General features: G+C 50.4%; 1 protein-coding gene across 1 annotated transcript; it reads right to left on the bottom strand.

Annotated features, from left to right (window-relative positions):
• Window positions 1–465: 465 nt before the first annotated feature.
• LOC121547127 (tripartite motif-containing protein 16-like) lies at window positions 466–23,047 on the bottom strand. The gene is made up of 6 exons (XM_045216189.1): window positions 22,326–23,047; window positions 21,817–21,912; window positions 1,643–1,876; window positions 1,399–1,558; window positions 1,214–1,273; window positions 466–977 (listed from the first exon to the last, which is right to left on the bottom strand). Exons 1-6 carry the CDS (start codon window positions 22,905–22,907, stop codon window positions 466–468), a joined length of 1,644 nt encoding a protein of 547 aa, XP_045072124.1. The 5' UTR covers window positions 22,908–23,047.
• Between the last annotated feature and the right edge of the window lie 745 nt (window positions 23,048–23,792).

Raw genomic sequence — 23,792 nt, 5'->3', positions numbered from 1 at the left:
CTATATTATGTTCTCCTCTCCTCCTCTCTTCTCTCCTCTATTCACTCCATTCTATCATCCACACCACATGCCAGCTTCAACACAATCCATTTACAAGTTAAAGACACACCTTGGAATAAATAGCAAAGGAAAACTACTACTAGATGTATTTTTTATTTCCCATCACCATGAATCATATTTAATAACTGAAAAGTAGCAGACCTAACTTCATCTGTTCCTGACTCTAGATAGTGGATTAAAAGGACTACACCAGCATGACTAGTATCTATGTGGACCCTACTACAGTTTAACCAGCTCAGCTATAGACTACACCAACATGACTAGTATCTATGTGGACCCTACTACAGTTTAACCAGCTCAGCTATAGACTACACCAGCATGACTAGTATATATGTGGACCCTACTACACTTGAACCAGCTCAGCTATAGACTACACCAGCATGACTAGTATCTATGTGGACCCTACTACAGTTTAACCAGCTCAGCAGTACCACAGAGCCAAAACCCAGGATAGAGGGGCTGAGTGAATGTGGTCTGGACTCTGTGGAGGAGGGTCATTGTGTCAGAGACACTGTAGAAGGACAGAGTACCTGCCTTGTGATCCAGGTACACTCCTACTCTGGAGGACTGAGGGCCTGATACTTTAGTCCTAACATTATTGTGTCTGAACCAACAACCACCACTATAACACCGTAAACTCCAGGACTTGTCATTGTATCCAAATGCACCATATGTCTCTGTTCTGCTGATGTCTATATATGAGACTGCTGTATCAACACATTCCCCACTCCACTCCACCTCCCAGTAACAGCGTCCAGACAGACCATCTCTGCACAAAACCTGGTAGTTGTTGGTGAATCTGTCTGGATGATCAGGATATGGTTGGTCTTGGCCTGTACGTGTCACCTTTCTGTTCCCTTCAGACAGAGAGAGGAGTGTGTGTGCTGTGTTTGGGTCCAGTGTGAGCTGACAGGAATCTGGGAGAAGAGCAGAGCAGAGACCAATGAGGGGAGTTAGAACAATAAGTTAAGTCAGATACTGTATCTACCCTGTCTTTGATTAGAGCACAGCAGAGATCAAATCAGAGAAATATGAGGAGTCAGATAGATACCCAGTCTTTGATTAGATCTACTATTGCTATATATTTCTAGAGGGATTGTTAGGAGTGTCAGTAAAAAGAGACTGTTAGTTACTTCAGAATAAAGAGACTCACATTGTAAGAACTGTTCTCTGGTCTTGGGCTCTGGAGGCAGTACAAAATCCACTATATTCACTACAGACACACAAACACATTCACAGAGAGAGGGAATGTTATCATCACACCATATTCCACATGTATATGACAAGTAGGGAACTTTCAATGGTCTAAAGTTGATGTTCTTATTATTTTCAACACACCTGTAGTGGAGATCTTGGTCCATTCTCCTTTAAGGACGTCTTCTAGTTTCTCTCTCAGTTCAGACACAGTCTTACTCACATCTCCAAAGTACTGAAGAGGACGGACAACGATGCTGGGTAAGTCTGAAGATACACTGGTACCGGAGAGAGACTGATAACTCTGGAGAGAGAGAGTGAGAGGGAGCAGAACCAAATGATTGAGAGTTTTAATTTCATATCACATGTAACAAGGCAATTTAGTTACCTGGAGGAAATGGATGTGATCCTCTGTGTGTGAGAGCTGCTCCAGCTCAGTGCTTCTCTTCCTCAGCTCAGCTATCTCCTGCTCCAGTTGCTCCAGGAGTCCTTCAGCTTGACTCACTTGAGCCTTCTCTTGGGCTCTGATCAGCTCCTTCACCTCAGAGCGCCTTCTCTCAATGGAGCGGATCAGCTCAGTAAAGATCTTATCACTATCCTCCACTGCTGCCTTTGCAGAGCGCTGTTGAGAGAGAGAGAGAGACTGACTTGTCGTACTTTAATGAGCAATCCTCATTACACTAACACACCCTCCTAAAAGCACATTGCGTGCCACCACAACCTCCACAATGAACAGTCTGTCATTGCAGAAAACGGACACCCCTCCCCAACTCCCAGGTCAACCCGAGCCAACCAGCTATTGGTGTCCAGGGCTCCATGTAATACCCTCCACTGGAGGACCCCTGACCTTTCCAGCACTGGGAGCTTATAGAGCACCCTCCACCTATACCCTGCCATGCTCTCAGCCCCCACAACCCCCTGCCACTGATGCCCCTTCACTCCCGCTAAGCACCTTACCCCCCACCTCCTCAAACTCCCCCAGGCTCAGAGTGTGAAAAGTCAGTAAGTCCTCCGGACTCTCCTGCCAGTCCCCAGTCTCTGCTGTCACTTGCAGTGGTGGAAACGGTGGTGGCCCCTCCTCAGGCTGCTCCAGCCCTAAGTACTGCAGCATAGAAATCAGAGACCCCTGCTGTATTGAGTCTCTCCTGCCGCATGATGAAGAGCTGCTGATCCAGCCCCAAACCACCAGCCCTCCTCAACAGAGCACATGCTGGTTCCCTCCAGCCCACCTCCGTACGGTACAGTAGCCTCTGTGCTGCTGAGTCAGAACGCTGCCACCCTGACCAGAAAAAATTCACTAACTTGCGCTGCAGGTCCACAAGCAGACCACCGGGGGCGTTGAGAATGGCCAATTTAAGCCATAGAGAGGATGCCACCAAGTTGTTGATGATCAGCACCGTCCCTCTGTATGCCACTTGGGAGATGAGCCACCTCCACTTCGTCAGGCTCGACACCACCGCTTGTGACACTCCTTCCCAGTTCTTCCTATCCCAACACTCCGAGCCCAGATACACCCCAAGCATCTTGAGCCACTCACAGCCCCACTGCAACCCCCCTGGAAGCTGCGGAGGTGCCCTGTCCCTCCATGCCCCACATAACAGAGCCTCACTCTTGCCCCAGTTTACCTAAGCAGAAGACGCCCCCTCGTACACCCTCAAACTATTCTCCAGGGCCTGTAGGTTCTGCTCATCCCTAACCAACACAGACGTCATCAGTGTATGCTGACACTGCTATGCCTGTCCCCAACCCTATGCCTGGCTCCCACACTCCCTGTAGCCTCCTTCGTAGCAGGCCCAGAAAGGGCTTAATAACAAGAGTGTATAGCTGCCCTGACAGAGGGCATCCCTGGTGAATGCCCCTCCCTAACCAGACTGGCCTACTGAGCCCTCCCCACACCTTGACCATACATGAAGACCCAGCGTACAGCATTTGAACACAGGCCACAAAATTCTCCCCACAACCAAAACAACACATTGAACAGATATTCATGGTCCACCCTATCAAAGGCTTTCTCCTGATTATGAACAGATTGTCTGTGTTTGAGCATCCTGGTACACAGTACGTTTGGTCCTTGTGTACAATAGAGTCCAGGTGGGACTTTAGTCTGTTAACGAGGACCTTGGTAAAGACCTTATAGTCCAAAGAGAGCAATGCCACAGGCCTCCAGTTCTTTAAGTCGCTCAAATCTACTTGTTTGGGCAGAAGAGTCAAAGCCTCCCGTCTACAACTTAGCGACAGCTCCCCCACCCCGACACACAACACACGTCCTGTAAAATAATTCCCCAGAACTTTTTATAAAAATCCACAGGCAGACCGTCTGAGAGACAGCAGCTGAGAGTTTGTGAAAGGCCTGGGAAATGTCTATTTGATTTCTCTGTGACAGAGAGAGTTTGGAAAGGTCTGTGAGCAGAACCTGAGAACACCCAGGATCACAGAGTTCTGCCCTTTATAAATCAGAGTACAACTCCACAGCCTCATCTCCTCACAACAGAAGTTACCCACCCATCAGGCTCCCTCATCTCCCCACAACAGAAGTTACCCACCCATCAGGCTCCCTCATCTCCCCACAACAGAAGTTACCCACCCATCAGGCTCCCTCATCTCCCCACAACAGAAGTAACCCACCCATCAGGCTCCCTCATCTCCCCACAACAGAAGTTACCCACCCATCAGACTCCCTCATCTCCCCACAACAGAAGTTACCCACCCATCAGGCTCCCTCATCTCCCCACAACAGAAGTTACCCACCCATCAGGCTCCCTCATCTCCCCACAACAGAAGTTACCCACCCATCAGGCTCCCTCATCTCCCCACAACAGAAGTTACCCACCCATCAGGCTCCCTCATCTCCCCACAACAGAAGTTACCCACCCATCAGGCTCCCTCATCTCCCCCACAACAGAAGTTACCCACCCATCAGGCTCCCTCATCTCCCCACAACAAAAGTTATAAGCCCATCAGACAAACGTAAAACAAGGGATTTTCTTGGTTTCCCCACTCTGTTTTTCCAACCCTTCTGGTGAAACAGAGAACTGAGCCCTGTACTATATAATGTCATGTGTGCATATATATATATATATTGTAACGACCCTGTATTGTGTTCTGTGTTCATGGATGTGTTATCGTTCTCATGGGTACTAGCAGGGGTTAAATATGCCAGGACAGATGGAAAGGTTGGGGGGTATGATGGGTAATCCCGCGGGATTTTGGGAATGATTAAAATAGGGGTTACGGTCTCATATCTCTCTCTTCGGTTCGGGACTCTTGATTTTGACATGTTCTATTTGTGTATGTTCGAGGTTTAGCGGCGTGGGTTGTGGCCTGAACAATAGCCCATTTAGGAATAAACCTGTGTTCTGCCTGTACACCTGGTGCCCGTCTCTCTTTTACTTTATGACCCAGCTGGGTCATTACATTGGTGTCAGAAGTGCTTTCGAACGACGGGATAGATCGAGATTAGGCGAGTTAGCTGTTTCAGTATAGGCCGTGGTTAGCTTTTAGCGTGACTCGCATCTACGGTCAGGATGATCGGGCGAGGCGGAAAGTTAAGGAAGAGTCGGACAAAGTGGCCGTTGGGGGCTCGGGTGTACCCGGGTCGGGAGGGTCAGGCGAGGACGGCTGTAGAAGAGCTGGAGAGCCACATGGCGGGAGTTAAATTGTCAGTCAGCAAGATGGCAGAACGGGCGGGTTTTCCTTCAAACCGCTCGACCAGAACAGACGTCACGGCGACGGAGATATCGACGTCACCGCGTGCGGAAATGGCTGGACCTCCTTATGTAAACAGAGATGGCAGCGCCCCTATTGCCATTAGCCACGGTAGCGGCTAAACTTCCAAAGTTCAATGGACAAGGTAAATGGGAAGTTTTTTCACTCAATTCGAGTTGTTGGCTAGAGCCGGGAGGTGGTCTGACGAGACGAAAGGGTTACAGCTTGCCCTGAGCCTGTCAGAGGAGGCGTCGGAATGCCTGCTAACGCTAGCCCCGACGAGAGGGGCGACTACGGTGCGCTAGTGGAGGCATTGGGGGCCGTTTCGGCAGCGATGCACAGCCCAACATGCTGCGGATTGAACTGAATAACAAAAAGAGACTTCAGGGGGAATCATTAAAGGCGTTGGCAAGTGATATTCTGAGCCTGACCAGGCGGGCTTATGCAAATATGACGATTGGGGTGCAAGACGAGCTGGCACGGGACAGTTTCATTAGAGCGCTCTCCTCCACCGAACTGGGTAAGCATGTGCAGATGTCGGACCCAGCATCTCTGCGGGCTGCAGTGGAGATAGCCAGGAAGAGGGAGCTGATCTGGGGTGAGGGAGTGAGAGTGGAGGTTGCCAGTCAACCAGAGGTGAGAGCAGCGGCGGCCGGGGTGCTGGGGGTCACCAAACCAGAGTGGGTCGACGAGTTGGGAGGGTTAGTCAAGACCGCTTCGCTTGTCATTGAGAAGGGCTCCAGACAACATCGCAGTGTCAGCTCAACTTCCATTGTCTGCTGGGGTTGTGGCCAGACTGGCCACATTCAGCGGGAGTGTGGCAGATTCTCCAGTCAACAGGGAAACGACAGCGGGTTCTCGCGCAGGGGGCAGCGCGGGCCCATTCCTCCGCCCCGAACCCACAGTAAGCAGAAGATGTACCCAGCAGTGCAGGCAAGAGGGTGGGGACCTGCTTCCCCAGGGTGTAGCGGCCACCGTGTTTCCTAGTCCGGTAGTTGTGGTGGGACGTACCACCATTGGGGACTTCTGCAATGTCATCGTCAAGGTAGAGGGGGTGGAATGTTTGGCCCTGGTCGACACGGGCTCTACAGTAACCCTGGTGAGACCAGACATACTACCTGTTGGGGTGCGGGTGGAGCCGACCTTTGTCCAGCTACGGACTGTCACGGGGGAGCTAGCCCCCATGTTAGGGAAGTGTCGGGTGTCTGTGACTGTGGGGGGGAGAACTGTGGGGTGTCCGGTGTGGGTAGCAGCGGTACAGGACCCCTGTATACTAGGAATGGACTTTTTGAAAAACTGTGGGGCTCAGTTGGACTTAGCTTCGGGCACTTTGAGGCTGTCGGGGGGGCCCACAGTGGGAATGTCGCCCACGGGAGGGCCAGCAGGGGGCAGGGCTGTCCCTCCGTCTTCCTCCAAGCTTGCCGAAACTCCACTGGTCGTCCCGGCTGCTCCCTTGGTCGTTGTTCCATCCCAGCAGCTGTCTCCGGCGGCAACGACCTTCACTCCCCATAATGGTGCAAGCACAGGCATCCCAGTAGCCCAAAACACACTGGCTCCTTCACCCCATCAGCCCGACGGGGGAAGGAGGAAGTTATCGACGCCGTTGAGGCTGTGTGGCTGAAAAACTGTCAAGGTCTGGACGAGGGACAACAGAGACAATTAAAGCAGCTGCTGTTTGACTTTAAAGATAGCTTCGCTTGGGGGGAAGATGAGGTAGGGCAAACGCACCTGGTTCAGCACGACATCGACACTGGGGACAACCAACCCATTAAAATTCGGCCCCGTCGCATTCCCCTTGCCAAGAGGGAAGCAGCAGCCACAGCTATTGCTGACATGTTGCGGGCTGATTTCATTGAGCCATCAGACAGCCCGTGGTCCGCGCTCGGTCGTCATGGTGCCTAAGAAAGGGGGTAAACTTAGGTTTTGTGCGGACTACAGGGGCCTAAATTCTGTCACCATTAAAGACTCTTACCCCATACCGAGGATCGATGAGTCGCTAGACCACGTCAGAGGGTCCTCGTGGTTCTCTTCCCTTGATCTGCGCAGTGGCTACTGGCAGGTGCCCCTCTCGCCTGGGGCACGTGAAAAAACGGCCTTCTCCACGGATAGGGGCCATTGGCAGTTCAAGGTGCTGTGCTTCGGGCTTTGTAATGCTCCTGCCACCTTTGAGAGGCTCATGGACAGAGTGCTGGCGGGGGTTCCGAGAGACGAGTGTGTCGTGTACCTAGACGACATATTGGTACACGGCACGTCGTTTGAGGGGGCACTGGGGGCACTTAGGCGAGTGCTGGAGAGGATCTCGGGGGCGGGGCTAAAATTACACCCGGAAAAGTGCCATTTCATGCAAAGGGAGTTGGCGTTCCTGGGTCATCAGCTGGGTGGTGAGGGTATCAGCACGTTGCCAGACAAAGTGGAGGCTGTGAGGGGGTGGCCAATTCCAAAGGGAAAAAAAAGAGGTTAAGAGCTTCCTGGGTCTGGCATCCTACTATCGTAGGTTTGTGAAAGGGTTTGCGGGGATAGCAGCTCCTTTGAACCACCTTCTCAAGAAGGACACTGTCTTTCAGTGGACCGAAGAGCACCAGCGGGCGTTTGAGGCCCTCAAACGTGCCCTGGTGGAGGCCCCCTGTCCTGTCCTCACCAGACCCAAACCGTCCGTTTATTCTGGACACCGATGCAAGCAATGAGGGCTTGGGGGCCGTGCTGGCTCAGCGTGGTTCTGACGGGGAGCACGTAGTAGCTTATTACAGCAGAACTTTTGATAAGGCTGAAAAACGCTACTGCGTGACAAGGAGGGAGCTTTTGGCTGTCGTGGCAGCAGTACGCCATTTCAAGTACTACCTGGGGGCCTGCCGTTTGTGGTGCGGACGGATCACTCCGCCCTGCAGTGGCTTCTCTCCTTCAAGGAGCCAGAGGGTCAGATCGCCCGCTGGTTGGAGGAGCTGCAACCCTACGACTTCCAGGTGGAGCACAGGGCCGGCCTTCGCCACAGCAATGCAGACGCCTTGTCCCGCCGCCCGTGTGCTGAGGACGGCTGTGGGTACTGCGCCAAACGGGTGGAGCGAGAGAGGGAACTGTGCATGGAGGAGGGAGTCACCGCCACGGTGAGTCAGCTGAGGGTGACAGAGTGCCGGGAGCTTGAGGCTGTGGACGTCGGGGAGTGGAGGCGTCGCCAGGAGGAGGACGCAGAGCTGCGTCCTGTGCTGGGGTGGGTGGAAGAGAGAAGACGACCGCCATGGGGGGAAGTAGCCCCTCTATCACCAGTCACCAAAGGACTCTGGGCTAAATTCTCAGTCCTTAGAGTGGCTGAGGGAGTGCTCCAGAGGGGGTGGAAAAAGCCAGCTACTGGAGAAATGACGTGGCAGGTAGTGGTTCCCAAAAGGCTGCAAGGGAGCGTGTTACAGCAGCTTCACGGGGAGTAGGCGCAGGGCATTTTGGGGTCTCCAAAAGCGTTAAAGCGCGTACGTAAAGGCTTCTATTGGGCCAGGCACAGGAGGGATGTGGAGGACTTTTGCAGGCAGTGCGATGAGTGTGCTGCTAAGAAAGGACCTCCAGGTCAGTCACACGCCCTCCTACAACAATTCCCAGTAGGGGAGCCCATGGAGAGACTGGGGGTAGACATAGTTGGACCGTTTCCAATCACAGACAGCGGTAACAGGTGGATTCTAACTGCTATGGACTACTTCACCAAGTGGCCAGAGGCTTACGCTCTCCCAGACCAGGAGGCAGAAACAGTAGCTGATGCATTGGTAGGGGGAATAATCAGTCGGTTCGGGGTGCCACAGTCTATACACAGCGACCAGGGGAGAAACTTTGAGTCACGGGTGTTCTCAGAGTTGTGTAGACGGTTAGGCGCGGAGAAGACGCGCACTACTCCGCTTCATCCCCAGAGTGATGGGCTGGTGGAAAGATTTAACAGAACATTAGCACAACAGCTGGCTATCGTTACCTCAAAACACCAGAGAGATTGGGACACCCACTTACCGTTTATTCTCATGGCATGTAGGTCGGCTGTTCAGGAATCGACTGCGTGCTCCCCAGCGCTACTAATGTTAGGTCGTGAGTTGCGCACCCCAGCCGAACTGACGTTTGGCCACCCTCCTGATAACGACGACGGGGTTTTGCCTGGCCCGAACTATGTTCGTCGACTGCAGAACCGGTTAGAAGCGGCTCACACCTTCGCAAGAGAGCAACTCGAGAACGCAGGAATGCGCCAAAAGCGCCACTATGACTCACGCGCTAGGGGGAGGCACTTTGGAGCGGGAGAACGAGTGTGGCTTCACAACCCCACGCGCAAGAAGGGGCGGTGTCCAAAGTTGGACAGTGCCTGGGTGGGGCCGTGCCTGGTGATAGAGAGAGTGGGGGAGGTGACGTACCGGGTGGAGGTTCCCCACGGGGCAGGAAGGTGGTGGTCCACCGGGACCGATTGGCGCCCCTACAGAGGGAGGAAAACGGTAGGGAATGGAAGTGAGGACTCTGATGTGAGCACACGGGGACAGTCTAGCGAGGAGACTCTAATGCAAGCTGAGCCTGGGACGGGGGCTGCCTCTTCGGGGGTGCTGGAAATGACATTGGGGCAGATGAGTGTTCTGGGGGTCCACCAGTGGGAGTCAAGGGGAGGCACAAGAGACTGATGCGACCTCCGGGTCGTTTTAAGGATTTTGTTTTGTAACCCTAGGGGCTAGGGTTTAGAAAGGAGGGGGCTATGTAACGACCCTGTATTGTGTTCTGTGTTCATGGATGTGTTATCGTTCTCATGGGTACTAGCAGGGGTTAAATATGCCAGGACAGATGGAAAGGTTGGGGGGTATGATGGGTAATCCTGCGGGATTTTGGGAATGATTAAAATAGGGGTTACGGTCTCATATCTCTCTCTTCGGTTCGGGACTCTTGATTTTGACATGTTCTATTTGTGTATGTTCGAGGTTTAGCGGCGTGGGTTGTGGCCTGAACAATAGCCCATTTAGGAATAAACCTGTGTTCTGCCTGTACACCTGGTGCCCGTCTCTCTTTTACTTTATGACCCAGCTGGGTCATTACAATATATATATATATATATATTTTTTTTGTGTATGGGTGGTCCCGGGGATCGAACCCACTACCCTGGCGTTACAAGCACCGTGCTCTACCAGCTGAGCTACAGAGGACCAGGTGCAGACACATTTATGAAAGCAAAGACAAGGTCATTATTTGGGCTCTAAACACTAACAACCTACCCTTACACACCTCTGTTGCTACACCTGCACTAAGTGTTCTGCCATGGCATTTAAATGTTTTTGGTTTACATATTCTCCCAGTCTTTGCCGCCGTTCATGTTAAGGAAGTCTAACCGTGAAATCTCCATAAGAGGTGGGAGGGAAATCACCACAATCAGAAACCAGTAGAGAAGCCCATAAAGCCACCATGCCAGAAAAAACCATCCATTTAAGCAGAATCTGAAGACATGCCCTTAAGAACCCATCACGTGTTGTACTGACCTTACAAACCTTCCAGGATCAATCAAATAAGACTCCAGCAGAACCTTCTTTTTCCCCTTTAGTCTCCATCAGGAACCTAGAAAGTTCTCTCACCGTATATACTGGGACCTCAGCCTGACTGTCTGTCAGCTCTGGATCCAATGAGCTGTCTGAAAACGAGACGCTTTGTCCTCCGCTCCCGCAGACTCACCTCCCCCCTCTTCCTCCTCCTCCATTGGCACGGTACCGTCCTCCTCCTCCCCAGTCTCTGCCCCCCTGCACTTCCCCCCTGATCAGTGCCTCTTCCCCAATGACAGGCAATATTTCCTGGGATGAGCCCACCAAGCCTTTGCCCACCGGAGTCTCTGTTACTACAGAAACCTGCCTCAGCTCATGTAGCCCAGCTGCAACCCTCCCCACCACCGCTTTCTCCATGGCCTGCGCACCACCACTTGGCCATGCACTACTACCGTGTAGCTCAGTTGGTAGAGCATGGCGCTTGCAACGCCAGGGTTGTGGGTTCGTTTCCCATGGGGGGACAGTATGAAAATGTATGCACTCACTAACTGTAAGTCGCTCTGGATAAGAGCATCTGCTAAATGACTAAAATGTAAAAAATGTACTCTCCTCCCTCCTGGTACCCCCGCCATTTATTTTGCAATTCTGAGTAATCACTACTTTAGTAAGGATTAGTAAGGAAAAACACTTTATTCAGTACTACTGCAGTTGCTTAATAATTCCAATAGCTGGCAGCATAAGACCATGAATGACATTTCAGAAGATTAATTTAGTTCTCTCCCTGGATACACCACCACTCCACCTCACAGGAAAACTCCTGCCTGAGCTTTTTACTGTCCCTTTCCACACTGCTAACGCAAGAGGAAGGACTGAAAAAGCATTTAACACATTACTGTGAAGTAATATAATGATGAGTCATGTTTATTATTACCTGTTTTTATGGTCATGTTTTGAAATTATACTTCATTACTATAATGATTATCAATAAGCCTAAACATTAATTCAGTCACCTCTGGTCGACAAAAACGTATTTTCCTAGAACATTAATTGTCAAATTCCTCAAGCAGCATCGAGCACTCTGCCTTCTCACGCAAGCGAGGGGCATGTTGAGGTAAATATGCTAACCGCGACGGTTGCATTATGTCATTTATTGGTGGGCTGGAAGATGCAGTGTTTTTTCTTTTCTATTCAGAGGCTATTTACTCTCAATATGAGATAATTTTATATACAAGGTTTGTATAATGCATGTTTACTAGGGTTGAGGTTAGCGCATCTGAGTAGGGATTATTTGGCCGGGGTTCAATACCTGTCCTACCTATCAATCATATTGCTGCTTGTAGCCTATAACTGATGATCCCCACACTAGAAACACTGAAAACTATCCGTGCTAGCAAACCCTGTGTTCCACCCCTCCCCTGTGTAACCTTGAAGTTTGTTAAGAAACAAACAATTGTCTACGAAAAGAGACAACATGTTTAACGGATTCCGCTTGGCACCCAACCGAGAGCACAAGAAAACCACTTGCAAATTTACCAAAACTAACCAACTACTTGCGGTCTGTTCGTACGTAATAAACGGAGGCAGATTAGCCACCACAACTCTTGTCGAAAGAGGCGAAATCTGCACCAACACACCCCTTACAAAAACACCTACAACTTCTTCTTCTATGATATAATGGCGGTCCACAAACCAACGTTAAAGGTGCATGCCGCCACCTACTGTGCTGGAGTGTGTGGTCAATCACGGTTTCCAACATTTCTAAATCCTCCTTCCTAACTCAGTACTTCTGAGAAAATAAAGAAGAGCCCTACTAACTTCTAATAGACCCTCCCCCATCCCCAAAATCCCTTCCAAACCCCCCCAACCCCGTCCAACCTCAATGACCCTACACTTCAATCTTTCCCTCTCTTCAACATACTTACAACAATATAACAACACATGCTCCACCGTTTCATCTACCATACCCTCCAGACACAAATCATTCCCATGCTTGCCAACCAGATGTAATGACGAGTTCAATGTACAGTGTCCTAAGCGCAATCAAGTAAACACCACATCTTCCTTCCTAATCTGACTTTTGAATCTTGGTCCACCGACCTTTCTTTGGAGGACAAATAAATGCCGGCCCTTGTGCTCAGAGTACCATGTCTTATGCCACACATCTATCAAAATGGCTCTGATCTTACATTTGGCCTCACCTCTACCCAGTGGAACATTAATATCAATTATATCTCGTTTCAAAGCTCTTTTAGCTAACTGGTCTACAATTTCATTCCTTTCCACACAATAGTAGGTCACTCCTATTAGATATACCAGATGATAAACTATTCAATACAGACAGAGAATCTGAGAATACTATAATTCTACCAGGTTTTACGTCCTCCACCCACTGCAGGGCAACTATTATCACCAACAGTTCAACTGAGTATACTGACAGTTCATCTGTTAGTCTTCTACATATCTGCACATCAAATTCAGGAACGTAAACGCCTGCTCCTGTGCGCCCACTATCTGGGTCCTTGGATCCATCTGTGAAAAGCGGTAAAAAAGCATAAAAACTTCTACCAATGTAATTGTCAACCAGTTTCACTATATCACTGACTCCTGACCAATCTTTCCTTTTCTCTACCAAGGTTAGATCAACAACAGGGTCTGGGAGTAACCACGGAGGAACATCCCCTATCACCACAGAAGGGCCAACCTCCAACTCCCTCAAACAACTCTCACCAGCAAGCTTTCCAACTCTCACCAGCAAGCTTGACGGCAGCAGCTCCTCCTCAGACAGTGACTCAGACTCCTCTTCCTCCTGTGTGACGCTGGCTGTTGTGTCAGGTCAGGCAGATGAAGAGGAAGATGATGATGAAGGCTTCAGTCGGGCAAGGAAACCCTGCTCCATCAGAACACTGGGCGAGAACCTGCCTGAGGAGTTGCCTGCTGTAGAGGAGTTGACGGTGATTCTACCAGAGGAGGCGGAGATACTGCCCCTAGGATCAGTCACCAGTATCATTCAACAGCTGGTGATCATACAGTCATTGAAGGACACGCCCCCTCTGAAGGACGACAGCGTCATCTTCAACTCTGATAGGCTGGCCGTGGGCAAGGTATTTGAGGTGTTTGGGCCGGTCTCCAGTCCCTTCTATGTGTTGAGGTTTAACTCAGAAAGTGACATCACAGAGAGAGGAGTGAAGCTGAAGGATTCCATGTTCTACGCCCCGTCTCTCACTGACTACACCCTGTACATCCTCACTGAGCAGCTACGACGGTTGAAAGGCTCCGACGCGTCCTGGAAGAATGACCAGGAGCCGCCACCAGAGGCGTTGGACTTCAGTGATGATGAGGCAGAACAGATGATGAAAAGGAAGAAGAAGAAGGGGAATGTTCAGAAGAGTGAGAGAGAAAGAGGACAGAGAGCCCAGCAACAACCAGACGGAGATTCCGTCACCAGACCACAGATGTCCCAGAGGCCTTTGCAACAGGGTCGTCCACCCCGCCGTGACAACTGGGGTCCCCCACCCCGATACGAAGGGGCTCCATTCTACCCCCACCAGCCCCACTACCCCTACCCTCCCCCTTACCAGCCCCAGTCCTTCCCCCTCTACCCTCCCCCTCCTCCCTCCCACATGTCCTTCCCCTGGCCCCCTCCCCCCCCTAACCCCTACCACACCCTCCCCTTCTCTCACCTCCCCCCTCCTCCCCCACCGCCCACTGGCCCCTATCCTCCTCAGTGAAGAGACACACACACCCCTGAGCCAGAATGAGTTACAGTATATCTGGTGCGTTCAGGTTCCGTTCCTCTCAACAGTGGGGCACGTATTTGCTCCAACCCAGCCCTAAGGACAGAACAGTGGAGTCTGGACTAGGGACTGTTCAGCACACACACACACACACACACACCACTAGGGACTGTTCACCTCTCCTAGACACTCAACAGCATTGTTTGGGATGTAGCTCAGTTGGTAGAGCATGGTGTTTACAACGCCAGGGTTGTGGGTTCGATTCCCACAGGGGGCCAGTATGAAAAAAAAAAAAAAAAAAAAAAATGTATGCACTCACTAACTGTAAGTCGCTCTGGATAAGAGCGTCCGCTAAATGACTAAAATGTAAAATGTAAAACCACTGCCTTGTCTACTAGTATATTCCCAACAGTCATCTAGAACAGTAGCAGTGGGATGCTCAACCTCACAGCCTTTCAACCTAACCCAATAAGCGAATGACAATTTTTTACGCCATATATCCAAAGGCATCTCTCCTGCCTCCACTAGTAAGGCACATACAGCTGTTGATTTAAATGCACCAATACATATCCTTAAAGCTATATACTGGATTCTGTCCAGCTTCTGAAGCCAAGTCTTTACATCTGTTCCATAAACTGTACACCAGTAATCAATTGGCGTCCTGATCAGAGCTCTATAAATATCCATCAACGACTGTATATCAGCAACCCATTCATAATCAGAGACCCACACAACCAACTACCGTAAAAGTGATGGAATGAGAGAGACAGAGACATCGTTACAACACTGTACATAGCCATAATTTAGCGTTTCTTCTTCTTCTTTGGAGTTTAACGGCGGTTGGCATGGAAAAATAAAAACAACAAATCTTCTGAAGTCAAATCTTGTATGCCCAAATACTTCTCTGCAGCTGCCACCACAATATCTATTTTCTGTGATTTACGTTCCATTTCTGCGGTACAGTTGATAACCATTGCTATGAATGCTAAGAAGCTATCTTTACTGAAGCATATATCACTCGTTGGCCTATCCCTCTGTGCTGGCACAGATCTACTACTCACAGGGATCCTCTCAGGATCTCTCACCCTTGACCCATCCTCCTCTACTTTCTTCACTGCCTCAGCATACGACACCTTCTGCACTACTCTGACTCTAGCCACCTCAACCTGCCTCTCTCGCACCGGACACTTCAGATCCCCAGCAACATGGGCATCCCAACAGTTGACACACACAACTTTATCCACCGAAACTACACAAACCTCTATCCCATGCCCTCCTGCACACTTCCCACATCTTGGAATCTCCCTCCTACAAACTGCTGCAACATGACCATAAACGTTGCACCTGAATCAGCAAAGTTCTAAGGATAACTGATATATCCTACCATGACTTTATCGGGTAAAGACTCAAAACTCAAAAGGACTGACAGTGACTCCTATGTTTCACCACGCAGACCACCGGGTCTGCGTTGCACCAAATGGCGGGAATCACAAACACCAGCAGTCTTCAACCTTAATTGCTCCACTTCTACAGTTAACGCTACCCCAGAAATCACTCCTTTCAATGGTGCCCTTTTCCTAAGAGCAAAGCAAGAAACAGATCTTGACCCAAGTTGCGTGACACGGAGCGCCCACTCCCTCTGGTCAGAAGAAACACAAACAAATATCACAAGTCCACTACAGGTTACCTTCACTGATTCAACTGCACCCAACTCCTTTCCCACCCACCCTGAAACCACAAATGGATCTGCCAAAAGGTATGGATCCACTTTCTCCAACAATGTCTACCTCACTTAACTCTCCCTCATTCATTTCCATTTCACCTCCAGAACTCAGTCTGGCGAATGGCTCACTCTGTTTGCACTTGAGTTATAACATTTGAAATGTCTCTATTCCTTTGAACATTTTGTTAGTGCAATGTTTACTGTTCATTTCTGATTGTTTATTTCACTTTTGTTTATTATCTATTTCACTTGCTTTGGCAATGTAAACATATGTTTCCCATGCCAATAAAGCCATTTGAATTGATTTGAATTGAGAGAGAGAGAGAGAGAGAGAGAGAGAGAGAGATAGAGAGACAGAGAGAGAGAGAGAGAGAGAGAGAGAGAGAGAGAGAGAGAGAGAGAGAGCTCCATGTTAATGTATAGGGGACATGAGTCAGTCATGGTTACTCATGGTTATGTGATGAAGTAGCCCCGCCTGCGATTTCAAAATCAGTGTCGGCCCTCAGCCCAATACGGAATGTCCTCTTGGTGTAACGGTCAAGCTGTTGCTTTCTCCCGCGGTAGACCTGGTTCATAACCAGTCAGTTACATTAAGCCGTCTATTCTCTGAAAGGGGTCCAGACAGCCTGTTCCCAACAGTGGGATTGGAGAGGGGCCCCTCTCCCTCTCTCTCTGACTGGAGGAGAGAAGTGTAACGATCCCGGCAGTCTGAGTCGGGTCCTGTCTGGTGACTAGTTTTTCTGTTCGTGATCTCCAGTTTCCCGAGGGTTCGGGAACGCTCCGGGGAGCTCTCTTGATTTCCGCACCTGCATCCCATCAGCAATCTGCACACCTGGTCCGGATCATCACCCTTCTTAGGCTCTGGCCTAACATCCATTCCCTGCCGGATCGTTAGCCATGAACAGTAGGTTTACCAGAGTATCAGTCTTAGAGCCTAGCGTTAGTTTTGTTGTTTTTGCACCTTGTTGGTTTGTTGCTTACTTACCCCCGTTTTGTTCCATCTGCAGTCACCCGTCCGGAACCTTCATCCAACCTCTGCCTGGTGGTCGGCGGCTGCCGACCCAGGATGGGATCAACCACTGCACCCCCAACAACTAATCAACACCGCCCGCTCTGTTCCCTGGATTATTCAGCATCACTCTTGAATTTGTAAATAAACACTCACCTTCGTTTCAACTTACCTTGTCCTGGTCTGCTTCTGGGTTCTGGCTTAGCAACTCGTGACAGAACGATCCGGCCAGTAATGAACCCAGCGGACCTGGACTCTGTTCGCCATGCCATTACCCAGCAGGAGAAGATGTTGGGCCATCATAGCACGGTACTACAGGAGATCGCGTTGTCAGTTCGGAACCTTTCTACCGGTCTGACGGAGGTCCAGAACCAACGCAAGTGTCCGGTGGAGGATCCACTACCGGTTTCACCCATCTCGCCTGCCGCTTCTGAAGCTGTGTCCTTCCGTGAGCCCAAGGTTCCGACGCCGGATAAATATGAGGGGGAGCTGGGAAGATGCCGTTCCTTCCTTATGCAGTGTGGATTAGTGTTCGATCTACAGCCCTACTCTTATGCCACAGACAAGGCTAGGATAGCCTTTGTGATTGAGTTGCTGCGTGGTCGAGCGCTGGAGTGGGCTTCAGCCGTTTGGGAACGACAGGATCCCTGCATGGCTTCATACCAGGGGTTCACGGCCGAGATGAGGAAGCTCTTCGACCATTCCGTCCGAGGGAGGGACGCAGCTAGGCGCCTGTTTTCGCTTCGCCAAGGAACTTCCGCAGCGTGGCCGACTTCGTGATCGAGTTCAAGACGTTGGCTGTGGAGAGTGGGTGGAATGAGGAGGCTCTGCAAGCGGCCTTTTACCAGGGTCTGTCGGAGCAGCTCAAGGATGAGTTGATCTCCTATCCGGAGCCTAGTGACCTGGACAGCTTGGTAGCCTTGTCTATTCGGGTGGATAATCGAGTCCGAGAGCGAAGGAGGGAGAAGCAATGGGTTCCGTCCAACCGATCAGCTTCTCAGGTTCCAGTCGGGTCGTCAAACTGCGCGGCTCGCTAAAGTTGGGAGGACTTTTAGCGAGCCAGTTTCGACCTCTCAATACCTCTGTCAGACCCCGTTTCCCGGCTACCCTTATGAACAGGAATCAGAGCTTAGCGATTAACGCTTTTATCGATTCAGGTGCCGATGGAAGCTTTCTAGATGCCGAGTTGGTGGAACAGCTGGGGCTTTCCAAGGAGCAATTGCCGGAAGCCATTGAAGCTACCACTCTGGACGGCAGTAGTCTGGCACGTATCACGATGAGGACTGAACCGGTTAAGATGCGGTTGTCGGGGAATCATTCTGAGATGATTTCATTCTTCATTCTGCCGTCTTCCCATGTTCCTCTGGTCCTTGGATACCCCTGGCTGAAGGAACACAATCCCACGTTCGATTGGGTGACGGGCAAGGTAACGAGTTGGAGCCTTGATTGTCATGCTAACTGTCTCAAGACTGCCTGCCCCCATTCGGTTCCCAGTCAGGTGATTGAGGCTAAACCCCCAGATTTGTCCCTGGTTCCCGAGACATATCACGATTTGGGGGAAGTGTTCAGTAAGCAGAAGGCTCTGTCACTCCCCTCCCCACCGACCATATGATTGTGCCATCAACCTGTTCCCTGGAGCTGTCTACCCCAAGGGAAGGTTATACAGTATCTCCCGACCTGAACGTGAGGCTTTGGAGACCTACATCAAGGAGTCCCTAGCTGCTGGTCTCGTTCGTCCCTCGTCATCACCCCTGGGGGCAGGATTCTTCTTTGTGGGTAAAAAGGATGGCTCTCTTCGACCGTGTATTGATTATCGGGGGTTGAATGACATCACGGTCAAGAACAAGTATCCCCTGCCCTTGATGAGTTCTGCCTTCGACTCCTTACAGGGTGCTACGGTGTTCACCAAGCTAGACCTACGCAATGCGTATCACATGGTCCGGATCAGAGAGGGGGACGAGTGGTTGACGGGTTTCAATACACCGATGGGTCACTTCGAGTATCAGGTGATGCCGTTTGGACTGACCAATGCTCCAGCGGTATTCCAGAGTATGGTGAACGACGTCCCTGAGAGATATGATCGGTCTCTTTGTGTTTGTTTACCTGGATGACATTCTGATCTTCTCGAAGGAACCTTCCGACCACGTCCAGCATGTCCGGCAGGTTCTGCAGCGATTGTTGGAGAATCGCCTGTTCGTGAAGGCCGAGAAGTGCGAGTTTCACGCCCACACGACATCCTTTCTCGGGTACATCATCTCCAGGGGAGAGATTAGGATGGACCAGGAGAAGGTTAGAGCGGTTCTGGAATGGGCCCAGCCCGGTCACGAGATTGCAGCTCCAGAGATTTTTTGGGGGTTTGCGAATTTCTACCGCAGATTCATCCGGGATTACAGCCGTGTGGCCGCTCCGTTAACTGCCTTGACTTCCAGTATCAGGACCTTCAAGTGGAATCCGGAGGCGGATCGAGCGTTTCTGGATTTGAAGAGGCGATTCACCAACGCACCGATTCTCTCTCAACCGGACACGGCCCGTCAGTTCGTCGTTGAAGTGGACGCGTCTGATGTGGGAGTTGGCGCCATCCTGTCGCAGCGATGCTCCACGGACAGTAAACTCCATCCCTGCGCCTACTACTCTCGTCGCCTTTCGCCTGCGGAGAGGAATTACGATGTGGGTAACCGGGAGCTTCTCGCGGTGAAACTTGCCTTGGAGGAGTGGCGCCACTGGTTGGAGGGGGCGGAGCAACCGTTTATTGTCTGGACTGACCACAAGAATCTTGCTTACGTGCAATCGGCTAAACGTCTCAACTCCCGTCAGGCCAGGTGGGCGTTGTTTTTCGGACGATTCAAGTTTTCCCTGACGTTCCGACCTGGATCTAAGAACGGCAAGGCGGACGCCTTGTCCCGGATGTTCTCCAAGACGGAGGAGAGTGGGTCCAAGACCGAGACAATTCTCCCCCGGAACTGCGTCGTGGGAGCAGTTATGTGGAAGATTGAGGAGGAGGTGCTGGCGGCCCTTCGGACTCAGCCCGGTCCCGGTAACGGTCCACCCGGTCGGTTGTTTGTGCCTGAGTCGGTTCGTCCGGCTGTCCTCAAATGGTCCCACGCCAGCAAGATGGCTTGTCACCCTGGCGTGGCTCGGACAATGGCGTTTTCTTCGCAGACGTTTTTGGTGGCCTGCCATGGCCGAGGATACTCGGGGTTTTGTTGCTGCCTGTCCAGTGTGTGCGCAGAATAAGAGTACCAATCGGCCCAGCTCTGGACTACTTCACCCCCTTCCTATTCCCCGGCGACCATGGTCGCATCTGGCCCTGGACTTCGTCACTGGGTTGCCCGCTTCTGAGGGGAACACGGTCGTTCTGACTATCGTGGACAGATTCAGCAAGTTCGCCCACTTTGTGCCAATTGCCAAGCTTCCCTCTGCCTCGGAGACGTCCGAGATCCTGGTTAGGGAGGTTTTCAGGGTCCACGGTTTGCCCAGTGATATCGTTTCCGACCGTGGCCCTCAGTTTACCTCTGCTGTCTGGAAGTCCTTCTGTTTGGCCATTGGAGCTACAGTCAGTCTCACATCTGGTTTTCACCCCCAATCCAATGGTCAGGCGGAGAGAGCCAACCAGAAGATGGAATCCACGCTACGCTGCCTGGTCTCTTCCAACCCCACCTCCTGGGTCTCTCAGTTGCCTTGGGTTGAGTATGCCCACAATACTCTCCCCTACATCTGCCACTGGGATGTCTCCCTTCCAGTGCCTGTATGGCTACCAACCTCCCCCTGTTCCCTTCTCAGGAGAAGGAGCTCTCAGTGCCTTCTGTTCAGGCCCATATTCGTCGTTGCCACCGGACCTGGCATCGGGCCAGAAAGGCACTCCTTAGAGTTTCGGACCGGTATCAGCTCCAGGCGAATTGTCGCCGGATCCCCGCTCCCACCTATTCCATCGGAGATAGGGTCTGGTTGGCCACACGGGATCTTCCGTTACGGACTGAGTCTAGGAAGTTGTTACCGAAGTTCATTGGTCCGTTTGTGGTGGAGAAGGTGATCAATCCGGTGGCAGTTCGACTCAAACTCCCGAGGACGCTCAGAGTCCATCCCACCTTTCATGTCTCCTGCCTCAAGCCTGTTTTCCTCAGTCCTCTGTTGCCTCCTCCGCCTCCTCCTCCTCCTCCTCGGATGATCGGAGATGGTCCTGCCTACACGGTGCGTCGCATCATGGATTCCAGACGGCGGGGCCGGGGTTTCCAGTATCTCGTGGACTGGGAGGGGTATGGTCCTGAAGAGAGGAGTTGGATTCCGCGGCGACAGGTCCTAGATGCTGACCTCATCAGTGACTTCTACCGCCTCCATCCTGGCGCTCCGGGGAGTCCGCCCGGTGGCGTTCGTCAGAGGGGGGGTACTGTAACGATCCCGGCAGTCTGAGTCGGGTCCTGTCTGGTGACTAGTTTTTCTGTTCGTGATCTCCAGTTTCCCGAGGGTTCGGGAACGCTCCGGGGAGCTCTCTTGATTTCCGCACCTGCATCCCATCAGCAATCTGCACACCTGGTCCGGATCATCACCCTTCTTAGGCTCTGGCCTAACATCCATTCCCTGCCGGATCGTTAGCCATGAACAGTAGGTTTACCAGAGTATCAGTCTTAGAGCCTAGCGTTAGTTTTGTTGTTTTTGCACCTTGTTGGTTTGTTGCTTACTTACCCCCGTTTTGTTCCATCTGCAGTCACCCGTCCGGAACCTTCATCCAACCTCTGCCTGGTGGTCGGCGGCTGCCGACCCAGGATGGGATCAACCACTGCACCCCCAACAACTAATCAACACCGCCCGCTCTGTTCCCTGGATTATTCAGCATCACTCTTGAATTTGTAAATAAACACTCACCTTCGTTTCAACTTACCTTGTCCTGGTCTGCTTCTGGGTTCTGGCTTAGCAACTCGTGACAAGAAGTGAAATGATGCCTCTCCTCTGGTCAACAATACTCACCTTGAGAGACTCCAATCTCTGCTGGACCTTCTGCTGACTCATCCCCAGCTGCATCTGTGGAGAATCACTCTTCAATGAGCTATCAAGCTTTATTTGTCCAGTAGATCAATAGTATAGTAATGGGACATAGGGCCCATAGAATATAGAGATTAAAATGTTGAGGAAGTGTCTGTGTGAAATTATATTATTATATTGTTATGTGAATGATTATAGTTTTAACAGTGCACAAAACAGGGGAGCTGATTGGGTGTTTGATAACAAATTACAATGGTGTTTGACTTTATAAAATGGTGATACATTTGGAGACTCTGGGTTAACATATCTATATAATCAAGGTTTGTGTTCATATTTGTTCTGCCGTGGATCGATATCATTTGAATGATCTCATATTCAAACAGCCTTAGTTCCTACTCTATCTTTAATTATTTGATTATCAGACAGTCACCAACAAGTAGTTCTGGTCTTACCTGTTTCTCAGTCCTCTCTGCTGCTGCTGACACTGTATAATGGCCTTTATGTTCATCCATTGTACACAGCAGACAGATAGACTGTTGATCGGTACGACAGAAAACCTCCAGCAGTTTGTCATGATCAGAGCAGATCTTCTCCTGTAGTTGTGCGGTGGCTTTGACCAGCTTGTGCTTCTTGAAAGCAGGAGATTCATAGTGAGGTTGGAGGTGAGTCTCACAGTAAGAGGCCAGACACACCAGACAGGACATGAGGGCTTTCTGCTTTCTGGTCCCAGTGCAGAAATCACACGCCACATCTCCAGGTCCAGCATAGCACAGAGCAGGAGGGGGAGCAGCCTGGAGTCCTGTCTTCTTCAGTTTCTCCACCACCTCAGCCAGCACGATGTTTCTCTTCAGAACAGGCCTTGGGGTAAAGGTCTGTCTGCACTGGGGACAGCTGTAGAAACCTTTCAGATGATCCTGATCCCAGCTTTCTTTAATACAGCCCATACAGTAGCTGTGTCCACAGGCAGTAGTCACCGGATCCTTCAGTAGATCCAGACAGATGGAGCAACAGAACAGTTCCTGATTAGCTGCCATTTTGGTGCTCTCTCCCGTAGGTTAAGCAATGGCAGTGTCAAAGATTACTTTCGGTTTCATGGAACTCTACACCAGAGGACAGGGAGGGGCTTCCTACTTGACTGTGTACTCTGTATGAAGAGGGGGTGTGGTTTCTTTGATAAGGAAGTGTGACAGAGTGTTGGGTAGTAGGCAGAGATGGTTAGTATTTATGTTACTTGAAATTCATATTTTAATTACTTCTGAGTATTTTGACATTTGAATTACAATGGGCTGAACTACACTCCAATGCATTTTTTATTTTTTATTTTCAAAATACTAAATACTTTTCTATACCATTTTTTAAATAGCGATTCACATGTTGTGGCCCCCCTTTCACCCTGCATTGGTATCAGAAGTCTGATAGCACTATGGTGTGATAAGAACGTCTGCTAAATGAACTAAATATAAATGTATATGTGAAAATGTTGATAAATACTTTGTTGAGGGAAAATGTACTTGATACGATTGTAATATATTGTTGTCTCACCTAGCTATCTTAAGATGTACTAATTGAAAGTCGCTCTGGATAAGAGCATCTGTTAAATGACAAAAATGTAAATGTAAAAATGTATCATTGCAAAGCATGCTAAGTATTATTCTAATGAGCTCCGCCCCGAAACAAGGCCAATAATAATACCCAGGGCCGGCTACTTGGAAATGTATTTTTGTATTTAAAATTAAATACGTTACATTTAATTAACTACATTACAAAATACAAGTATTTAGTAGTTTATTTTGATACATTGGTCTTTATGGTATTTTGTATCTGTATTTTGTAGTTTTATCCCTTCCCTGGTAGTAGAATACTCTGTCTGCAGGGTGTTTTCAGGGCATGACCAGGACACTGGAGGCAAAGGACCGGTT

This window comes from Coregonus clupeaformis, unplaced genomic scaffold (genome assembly GCF_020615455.1).
Source record: "Coregonus clupeaformis isolate EN_2021a unplaced genomic scaffold, ASM2061545v1 scaf0632, whole genome shotgun sequence".
Classification (NCBI taxonomy): domain Eukaryota; kingdom Metazoa; phylum Chordata; class Actinopteri; order Salmoniformes; family Salmonidae; genus Coregonus; species Coregonus clupeaformis.
Note: the sequence above shows the minus strand (reverse complement) of the source record. Positions and strands in the feature narration are given on the sequence as shown.